This window comes from Falco biarmicus, chromosome 3 (assembly GCF_023638135.1).
Source record: "Falco biarmicus isolate bFalBia1 chromosome 3, bFalBia1.pri, whole genome shotgun sequence".
Lineage (NCBI taxonomy): Eukaryota > Metazoa > Chordata > Aves > Falconiformes > Falconidae > Falco > Falco biarmicus.
In genome coordinates, this window is record NC_079290.1 from 83652853 (window position 1) to 83664129 (window position 11277).

An 11277-nucleotide genomic window follows, 5' to 3' on the forward strand; every position below is an offset into this window, starting at 1 on the left:
TGAATAAAATACTTTGCAGAGTAAATTACAGTAACTGGATTGCAAGTTGCTGAACAACAGAGACAAACGTCAAAGAAGATATACCTGGTGAATCACCTTTACAACAGCACAGCTGGCTACTTCAGGGGTGTCTACCTGTATCAGCTTTGTTTACGTTAAGACTAGAAACACTGACCCACTGTCTTCTTCTACAAGCAGGCTGCAAAACCAATGCCAGCTGTCTCCAAATCACAAACACTTCTATGAATTCCAGCTGAAAGCTTACTTGCAGAGCAGCTGCTCAAATTTGTGCCATCGTGAGGAGGAAATGCTCTTGGAGCACCAAGTTCCCCTCAAAGCACCCAGGGAACTCGAGAAAGCTCAAAATCTTCTGCCTCAATTTACTGCCAATTCCACTAATCTGTCCTCAACTGCAATGAGATTAAAATAATCACTCAATTATCCTGGCCTCCCTCTTCACACACTGACACACAAATTACTCTTCCCTGTTTTATTATTTTCTCTCACCTCATTCTCAGCTTCCCCTATCACCTGATACAAACTGCCTGAAGGGCTGTTTGCTTCTTTTGACTTTGAGATGCAATAGGGACTAGAGATTGCATCATATCAGTGATACTACCTTAAAATGGCAAAGACTAAAACCGTGAAAGTTAAAAACACAGATGCCTCTGCTTAGCAAAGGAACATAAAATACCAGCTAGCAAAACCCAAAAAGTACATATATATTGGTGTCAGAAAAAGCAAACAGAATGCTAGTGGCCTCTTCTCCCCCCTCCTCATAAACATCTCCTGATAAACCTCCCTCTGCAGGCATCAGAAATCCAAGTGGTTTAGAAGGGCACTGTGAATCACAGGAGCAGACAGGAACTCCAGGGGACTGCACCTTCCAGCACAAAAGCAGCTGACATGCTGCAAACAAAATTTAATTCTGACAAACAACAACTTTATATACTATGGCCTGTGGAGTTTGTTTATTCTGTTATGGCTAAATAACTTTTTGCTCACATCTAAAGCTTGTACAGCAACCGGAGCTATACCACAAGTATTCCCACAGGAGCCTACAAAAGGCACACTAAACCCTTTTCCTCACAGACACAAAGGTTTCCCAGTTCTACCAGGAAAACAACTTCTCCCAGCCTTGTAAACCATCTTACAGTTTTGTTTTATAATTCATTCTAGTTCCCATCTATGTTCCTTATGTCCCTCCTGCCTCTTTCTCAAGAAAAAGAGGCTCAGGGAAGAACTTACAGCTACCTGAAAGAAGGTTGTACTGAGGTAGGGGTCAGTCTTCTCCCAAGAAAAAGAACAAGAGGAAATGGCCTCAGATTGTGCCAGGGGGGATTTAGATTGGATATCAGGAAAAATTTCTTCATCAAAAGGGTTGTTAAGCATTGGAGCATGCCACCCAGGGAAGTGACTGAGTTGCCATCCCTGGAGGTATCTAAAAAGATGGGTAGATGTGGCACTTAGGGGCATGGTTTAGTGGTACACTTGGCAGTGTTTGTTTTACGGCTGGCCTTGATGATCTTAAAGGTCTTTTCCAATCTAAATGATTCTATGATTCTAAGAGGATTAAATCAAAGAAACAAAAAGTTCAGATCAATGCTTTTTGTATTAATATACAGGCTTGTGAATAACTGTATGCTCAAGTGCCTAATACAGACTGACAACGTATCCTCTACAAGAAAGCCAAAGTGAGAGGCAGTCTCTAAGTGCATATTTTGACAATAAACTGATCAGGTGGCCGAGGCAATGGATTTTAAGAGGTGCAATATCTAACTATTTCCCAGTTAATAAGGTAGCTCTAGAGGTCATTAAACTTTCTTCTCTGACTTTAAAGCATAAAAATTGCTCATGGACCTGCTTTACAACATTAATATACAGTGCCTACTTGTTAGCATCTTAAGATCAGGCCTCCCGATCGTTCTGCTGGCCAGGCTTTGTTTTGCATCGCGGATTGGTTTCAGGGCACCTGACCTGGATTCCCTCAGATGACGCTGAACTGAACATGCAGTTCAAGGCGACACCTAACACATGCCAGCTAGGACTGGTCCTTCAGTCCAGAACACCACATTAAGTAATCTCCAAAACACATGCCCTGTGAACATGAAGTCCTCAGCACCAGCTGTTTCCCCCTGCAGATCTGCTTCCACTGTGCCACAGCACTGGCTAAAGCAGACACAGCCACAAACACCAGGTTAAATTTTAACCTCTCCCTACGCTACTTGAGTGAGAGGGGAAAATTTGATAAAGCAGATAGCTATATTTTAACAGAGGTTTAGATTGGTGAGCAGGCATAAGAAGTCTTCTCATTTGGATCCTAGGATTCCCTTGCCAGGAGGTTGGCATGCCAAGGAAATGTAAGAATAAGAAGGTATATAACACCGTACTGGGCCTGGCTGAGATGGAGTTAATTTTCCTCATAGTGCTGTGCTTTGTACTGGTAGCTAGAAAGGCGCTGGTAACACACCAGTGTAATGGCTACTGCTGAGCAGTGCTCACACAGCACCCAGGGCTGTCTCTCCAACATTACCCCACCTCATCAGTAGGCTGGGGGTGGACAAGGTCTCGGGAGGGGACACAGCCAGGACAGCTGACCCAAAGTGACCAAAGGGGTATTCCATACCATATGACATCTGCTCAGCAATAGAAGCTAAGGGAAAGGAGAAGAGAGGGCATTCATTACTAAGGCGTTTTGTCTTCCAGAGCAACCGCTACACGTACTGAAGCCCTGCTTCTTGGGAAGTTACTAGACATTACCTGCTGATGGGAAATAGAGACTAAATCTTTTGTTTTCCTTTGCTTCTGCATGTAGCTTTTGCTACTGCTTTATTAAACTGCCTTTATCTTGACCCAGAAGTTTTTTCCATCTTATTCTCTCCCTCCTGTCCTGCTGAGGAGTAGAGTGATATAGCGGCTTGGTGGGCAACTGGCAAAGAGCCAAGGTCAACCCACCACGAACCCACCTCAAATAAAAGGATGTATTCCCAGGCAAAGTTGAAATTAACCACAAGACAAGATTCGTTCCTTTGGACAAAACTTGACTCCAGTACAGACTCTGTTCCTGCTTATGTGCCGCTGAACAGAAATACAAGATGACTGACTTTGTTAATAAAGAAATGCATAAAGTTCAATTTTCCTACCTTTCACTTGAACATATTAATTAAAATTACTTTTGCCTTCTCATAAGTATCTCCTATTCAAGTTGTGATTTAATAAACACACTTGTTCTTATTTATGCAGACATTTTCACAATGCTTATTTATTACTATTGTTTTGCACATAAAATAAACATCATATAAGCCAGTCTGCTTGCCAAAGCACAAGAATGGCTCTGGGTTTTTTTTGCCTTGAGCAAATAGCAAGAACATGCAGCAAGCTAGTACATAAAGATTTGAGGTAAATGTCTTGGTTACAAAGAAAAACAACTAGCCAAGGAAAGCAGCACAAACCCAGTTGGCTTTTGTATGAACAGAAATACAGCAACAGTCCACTGAACCTCCCTGCTTTCATTTCTACATAGCAGTTACCTGATAAATCTAGTTAAACCTGCTAAGTAACTGCTGTCTTTGTATCCTCCACCACTGAAACCGCTAGATTCCCACCTAAAAAAAAAGCAGATAATATTAACTGCATTTATTTTTACTTGTCTTTTAAAAAGCACCATGTTGTCAAATATGTCACAGAGAAAGGAATATGGACCAACGGGTAGAAGGAATCACCCAGCACACAGCAAGACCACCTCATACACAGACTGACAACCTAATGTTTGCATCCAAATGTGTCTAGCCTCTATTCTTCTGCAGATTCTGAAATGTTTCGAGATCTTAGGAAGGCTGATGTTTTACTTTAACCGTACTGTTTTTCTTTAACCTTCTCTTACCTAACAGGACCATTTAGAGGAGGGTCAGCAAGCTAAAAACTGCCATATTCCCCAGTTCTCTTGAAGGAGCATGTAACTTGCTACTGCTTTAAATCAGTTTTATGATACAAAACCAACCGTATCTTTGCTTTGTTATCCACAAGGCAAAACAAACATGATAAGGTTCAAGGTCATGGAAATTCGCCGTAGCACATGCATCAAATCAAAGGACTCACCTGCTGGTTTCCCAGTCTTGGTCATCCTTATCTTTTTCTTCTTTGGCATCAGAATTGTGTGGGTGTTTCTGCACAATCCGCATCCCACCAGCTTTCACTGGAATGGAAATAAGAGACATGACAAATCTCAGTCAAATCAGCATAAGTAAAGAACTTCTTAAGGATGAGGGGCCCGTTCCCTCCCCCTCCTCCCCCTCAATATTTTGCATAGTAGTTTAATAGTAATCACAGTTTGAAAAAAGGGCCCAAAGTGTTTAAAAGTGGCAACTCTGAGGAACAGCTACTTCAGGATTGCATCTGCCGTTCTCTTTCACATCATGCCATCTTTGCTCATCATGAGAAGCTGCAGCTTTTTACCACCTGCTTCCAATACCATTTTAGAAAACTCAACTCTGTTTTAACTTTCCCCCCACCCCTACTAACTTGCAGCCATCAGAAGAAGAAAGGGAGGCGATGGCTTGCATAACACTACACAAAAAGCCACAAACATGAATGTTAAATACTCCCACAAAACAGGAAGGGCTGAAGAACCTTTCCTGTCATTTCAACTTAAAAACTACAGCTATAATAATAAGATTTATACAAAATAGTTCTTCACAAACAGTATAACAAAAAGCAATGTTTAGGAGGACTGTAAACTTGCATTTAGAATAGAGCTTTTTGTTTTGCAAACCATAAGCATTTACTACATTTCAAATACTTGTCCTTATATTTCAAATTTACCATAAGCAGGTATTTCCATCTACCACATTTCAAATACTTGATTTAGTTTTAGAAATGACACAAATGTGAAAGCATCCCTTTGAAACACAAAACAAGAAGTGAAAGCTAATCCACTTACTTTCATCATTTATCCCCATCAAAGCAAAATATAAAATAGGAACTAAGCCAGGCCTAACACTGCAGCTACTAAGCAGAGCAACAGGCAGGCTGCTTTTGATCTACTTTCTGTTTTAATGTTGTACCGTTTGGTTTTGTTTTGCTTTTTTTTTTTCTTTTTGCTTCAACTGCTATACATGCTTACAGGACAGCACAGGCTAAGAGGATGCATCTCATTAGCTAATTGGATGGGTTACATTGTCATCAGCAACCACATCAGAAAACCATTATAGCAGTCAGCAGTCAATAAAACCACCTACAGACGCGTTGGTTTGTGTTTCACGTTGCAGCAACACAATGAGGCTGTGGGCAGCCTTGGCAGAGATGTCACAGCCGGAGCGAGCAGGATGCCAGGGCGGCACAGGGAAGGAGCAGAAAAAGCAGCTTGTCAGCATGGCTGGGGGAAGCTGCACTTCTGACAGCCCTCCCGTGTCCAGTCACCGAGGGCAAGAGGTGCCCCACAGCACCTCACTGCTAATCCCTGAAACCTAGAAACAGGTTTAGTTCTCTGCTCTTAACCAGGACAGCAACAGAATGGACAACCCTGTGCATAAATTTTACAGCCCGAGTGAAAGGAAGCAGTAAAGAGAAAGTGGCTGCCCTAGCAGGCAGTGCCAGCTCTTTGGCCCTGCGATTTTTTAAACAGATTTTAAGCTTTGTGTGGTATTTGAAAGATAAACTTCTGAGTCAATAAAGACAGACAATCAACGGACAAAATCAAAGAATTATCTTTTCAAACCCATCAAAACTATGTCCCCATATCACGTATTTAAAAAAGCCAAACAAAACACTAACCATTTTGTGTTCTTTCTCCAGCATAAAACTTACAATACTTGAGCTGATGAGAAATTATTCACACGGGACAAGAAAAGATAGAAGGGTTAGGCAATAAAGAAAAGTAGTTTTAAAAATGAAACAAAAATTGAAATTCTTATTCATTTTCTTGATGCAAACGCCTTAGAGATGCAAGCTTGTTTGCAAAAGCAAACAACACTCTTGAATTTTGTGTTCTCCTAACACCTCAAAGTGATTGGTATGTTTTATTTACATTAAATTTATAAATTTAACATCATTGCACAATCAGTTCTTACTGGTTCCCATTCAAATTACTTTTTGTTGCTGTCTCCACAGCAATCTGCCAAGTTACAAATAGCACTTCTGCACAATATGTGCACGCTTCCACGTTCTTCAACCATCTAATAAAAACCTAAAGAAAACAATACCCAAAGATTTAGTGCAAATTTAGGTGGTCTAAAATCTCTCTCCTCTTTGTATATCATGAGGCCACCAGCCACTTGTTTTCTCTTTATCACTGGCAAAGATACACAGCTAACACATTCAGATTTGTCTCCAGGGAGAATTAACAGGGATTAAAAAGCAAAACCCAAGATAATTAAAAGGTATTAAATGCAGTAACTTAGTAATTTTTATAATCTGATTTTTTGCACTAATATCAACAGGCATAGCACAGACAGTTAAAAGTACATTGGTGCACAAAAGCCTTCAGTAATTCAGGGTTACTGTGCAGATCTGGGAAACGAAAAGAACAATCCAGCGAACAACTGCAGTGATAACATATTTCTGAGACCAAACATTAAATAATTAGATCAGCATCCTGTATATATAGGTGGTGTACATCTCTGCCACCCATGACACAGCATGATCATACCCAATCTAGTTTCACAAGATTTAGCTTAAGAAGAGTAACACCCTTGTGACATAATTCACCTTCCTTTTCAAAAGGTTTCAATCAAGCTCCACAACCTGAGGGTTAGCGAGAAGAAATGGTGATTACATCCATCAAGCTATAGAAAAAAATCCATTTGTGAGATTTTCTTGGGACTTAACAAGGATTCATCTGTTTCTTACTTGCCTAGCATTCAATACGTAATTTGACAGATGCTTACCACTGTGATTTTGTCATTTAAAAGTCATTCTTAAAAGACTAAGGGCTCAGATTTCCTTATAGTAAATCCTGCACAGAGCAGAGAGTGGATTTAAGTAACTGATAAACCACCTTTCAGAAAACTGCAAGAAACCAGTGCCCAGAAGAGGACTGTGTCAACGACTCCATGCCGGGACTAGGAAGGAAGCGGTCCCCATGCCCGAGAGGGAGCTCCGGCTGCAGCTGCTCTGTAGAGGCCAGGGGGGACCTGTGCTAAGGCAGGAAGGGACTGGGAGACTGGGAACGGCTCCCGTGATGGTGATGGCCAACAGGCCACTAGCTTCTGAAGCATGAAATAAAGATGGGATCACCTGCCAGCATGCTCCAAGAGCAACAGCACAAGTCTGTTTGCGCCACTGCCAGGTAAGAGTCAAGTTTGGGATTTTAATTATTATCCATCATGTTTTACTCTCAAGAGGCAGACAGGACTGTCTTGTTTGCCCTGTGAACACCAGCCTGTGTTCTTCTTAGGGGTATGACTGACCATCTGGAGATGCATTAAACAACTGTGTTAATTACTACTCAAGATGACCTGGAGTCGGGAAACATTCTCAGTCTATTTACCTACCCTCCCGCCGGCTCTGCCATGCTTCTTTCAGATTCCTCCCAGTTTCTGAGACTGAGTTCTGAAGCAAACCCCACCGTGTTGCAGCAAGCACCCAGTACCTAGCAAAGCACCACAGCTCAGCAACGCCAGCTCACTCAGGTTGCAGACCCGAGGCAATGCTTCCTGGGAAACCTTCCATCTCAACCCAAATTGCCTGCTGGTCACAGCAACGGGACAAGAACTTTTAGAAACCCAAAGTATGATCAACAGCTTTAGCAGCTTCCCATTTTCCTCGAGTATGGTATTAAGAAATACGTTTTATGTTAATATTTATGTACCATATAGTAACAGGTTCCATTATATCGGTAAGACATATGAAAAGCCAGGACCGAGGGAAACACAAGCTGTTCTGCAAACTTAAAGCAGCAACAGTGTCTGACAAAAGAACAGAGGTAAGAGTTATTGTATACCTCCATTTCGCACAAATCTTGGCTCAGAGCTGTTATTTTTATAATGCAGGAAAAGCATGTGGCTATTTTCATGAACCTACTGCAAAGCTTCATAAACAAACTATTAACACAATCACCTTGCTTTGTTCCTCCATAGTATCTACTAGAAGAAACAAAAAAGCATAACTCTGCAGACTTCTTTTGAGGGAAACTGCAAACTGTACAAACCTACTCAGCAATGTATTATAGGCGCATTGATCTCACTGACAGATGGGTATTTAATAAAGCTTAAGTGGGGGCCCTCTTAAGTTTCACAAAGGAGTTCAAAGTCACTTTGTACACCCTTTTACCAGCCTGAGGTCTTGAGGTTTCTTTCCCTTTCATTATCCTTTGCCTTTTTAAGTGCTTTTCTTCCCGCCCCCCCCATGTGAAAGATCAATGGGGAGAGGAAGCTAACAGACTGCACACAGTCGGTAAGCAAGGGCTAACAGTGCATATGAAAAACAACGAATTTGTCAGTTCTGCTTTAATTCGATGATCTAAATCCTTCCTAGCTTTCACATGTTTAATTCATACTCAGTGGGGTAAGACACATCCATAATTACAGGGAGGGCTCTTTATATATATAACTGTATGCAGCAAAACCAGAGCTTTTAAACCATTAGGCAAAAAAGATCCCCTATTCACATCTTTGCCTTGCTAGGAACTTGCCTTGTTATTTATGGACACAATTCCACCTGTATTTATATAGTTGGTGTGTGTGTGTGTGTGTGTAATAAAATAGAAGTAAAAAATTCTTAAGGCTTGTTTTCAAACTGCCCTATTGTATTATATTATTATTCAAGTACCTAAACTGGCTTGAGATGGAAGATTAAAACCTAGCTTCAGCCCCTAGAGTGAATATCAACTAGTCAGCACATTTGTTGTGCATTTTCCAAGCATTGAAAGACCACAGGACCGCTTTCCTCTGCAAACCAGCTAAGAACCGGCTTCTTCCAGAACTGACCTTAAGATACTGCAAAGCATTAGTTTTTTTTCTGGCCTCAATAACAGACTTGGTGATCGCTTTCCTTCAAAAGCTGAACTGGTAAATACAAAAATCCACTCAGGGATGCTAATGATCTTAAAAGGCACATACGGGAAAAAAAGTTCTTCAGTTCATATGCGGATGCATGTTTTACAAAGAAAAAAATAGTAATACTAAAATACTCTTGAGAGCAAGGGAAACCTGAACTGTACTAGTGTTATGCTTTTGCACTGTGCATCACTAGCTTCTCACATGGCTGACAGAGGCTCATTTCAGTCTTTAAAAATTTTCACCCGTTTCAAAAGACAGATTTTGAAGCACAACTCTCAACCATGCAACATCAGAAAATAGTCACAAAGCAGCTAAATGAAAATACCCACCATTTACCTTTCATTCCTTTTCCATCGATGTTAACAGCAGGAAGACACAGCTAAACCAGCCTAAGGTCTTAACCATCCCGCTTACACTGAAGCCAACATTTACCCGACCTCAGGGTGAGCCAGCTTGAGGGGCTAGGGCCGCAAAGGCTGTGGACAACGGGAAAGGTGCTTTGGTTTGGGTCCTGAACCAGCTCACCGAGAGGTCAGGTAAGAACTAATGCCATGACAAGGGGGGCTGCAGAACTGGGGTGACTCTGCTCAGCCTAGAGACTGGCTTAACTGTACTGCTGACCTGTACTTGCTGTGCAAAGCCTAGCCAAGCCAGTATTTCTCACTTCTGTTACCTATTTACAGGAATTTCAGGTCCTTGTTATAAAAAAAAAAAAAGCAGAATTCAATTAGAGTTCAAAAACTGTTTTCAACTTTAGCTTTAAATCATATCAGCTGATTTGAATATAAAACTCACCACCCTGTGATTTAAGAACTTCAGCATTTTTTGACTGTAACACTTAAAAAAAAAAAACCAAATGAAAAACTATTCCACTGGGAAACACTAGGAGACACATGAAAAGTTGCTGGTGCCGGGACCAAAGTTCCCTTTTTTAGGAAAGCGGTAGTAAAGAAGAAAAAACTAACAGGACGTGAAGGAACAAAACAAATGGACACTGCGGGTAACCGAACCCCATCAGAAGAGCTGCGGTCACCGGAGGGTGGCAGGTCAGTGCCCCACCGAGGGCGACACGCAGCTCCTACCCCGGGCAAGGCAGCAGCGGGCGGAGGGCGGCGGAGCTGCGCCGCTGGGCTGCCAGCGAGCGGCTGGACCCCCCCGCCCGCCTCGCCCCCCGCCCCGCCAGCCGGCGGGCGCACGCAGCGCTGTGCCACACTCGCACCGCAACGCCCGCAGCAACAGCGACCGTCTGCCCGCCGGCCCCGCGCTGCCCGCAGCCTGCGGAGCTCCGTCGCCCGCCCGCTTTACCAGCCCCAGGCGGTGGCTCCGTCGGCCCCCACCCCCTCCTGTCGAGGACGGGGTGGCCTCGCACGGAGGGGCACCGGCGGGGACAGCGCTGCCTCCCGGGGCGCAGGCTGGAGATGCCGAACCGCACGGACACGACGAGCCCGCAAGCGGAGCGTGGCCCCCGCTGCCGGCCAAGGCGACCAGCCGGCGGTGGAAGCCGGGGGAGGGCGAGCGGCTGGCAGGGATGGGGGGACGGCGCCAACCTCCCGGCGCCAGAAAGCCGAACCGGGCGCAGCTGGGGGCGGCGGCGCCCGAGCGGAGAGCACAAGGGAGCCACCCGGGGTCACACACCCGCCGGCAGCGGCGGTGGGACCCGCCCGAGACCACCCTCCTCAGCGCCGGGCAGCCGCCCGCCGGACCTTCGCGGCGAACCGGCGCCCGGCCGGGCTCTCCCGGAGACGCTCGGCTGCCCAGGCCGCCCCGGCCCCCCCGGCCCCAGGGGTGGAAAGAGAAAGAGCGGAGGCACGGGAACCGGCGGCCGTACCAGCAGGAGGGTGTCCGGCCCGCGTCTCTGCTTTCTCTTTGGGAGGCGAAGACATTGTTACTGTGGCGGCGGCCCCGCACCGGGCACCCACGCCCGACACCGCGCCCCGGCCAGCGCCCAGCCTGCCCTGCGCGCCGCGGGCCCGCTCCCGCCCTGTCAACGTGGCCGCTCGCCGCCGCCGCCAGGACGCGCCCACCGAGGGGCGGCGCCCGGGCCCGCCCGCTGCGCTGCAGCCACCGCCCCTGCGCGGACGTGCCGCCGCCGGCGGGGGGCGCGGGGCGGGGCCGGGCGGGGCCGGGCCGCGGCGGGGGGCCGCCCCGCTTGGGTCAGACGGCGGCTGGCAGCCGGGGCGGGGCGGCGCCGCCCGTTCCTGGCGCGGCGCCGGCGGCGTGCTGCCTCGGTCTGTCGCCGTCTCTCGGTTTGTTCACCCGGCGCTTCGGGTTTCTTTAACTT

At 45.4% G+C, this 11277-nt stretch overlaps 1 protein-coding gene across 1 annotated transcript in view; it reads right to left on the reverse strand.

Annotated features, from left to right (window-relative positions):
- Positions 1–11001, reverse strand: part of DAP (death associated protein) — a 56790-nt gene extending 45789 nt beyond the window's left edge. Inside the window, exons 1-2 of the mRNA XM_056332341.1 lie at positions 10825–11001; positions 4099–4195 (exon numbers count right to left, since the gene is read on the reverse strand). Of these exons, the coding sequence (XP_056188316.1) occupies positions 4099–4195; positions 10825–10879 (152 nt within the window). The 5' untranslated portion in view covers positions 10880–11001. The remainder of the gene's footprint in view (positions 1–4098; positions 4196–10824) is intronic.
- Positions 11002–11277: the final 276 nt, after the last annotated feature.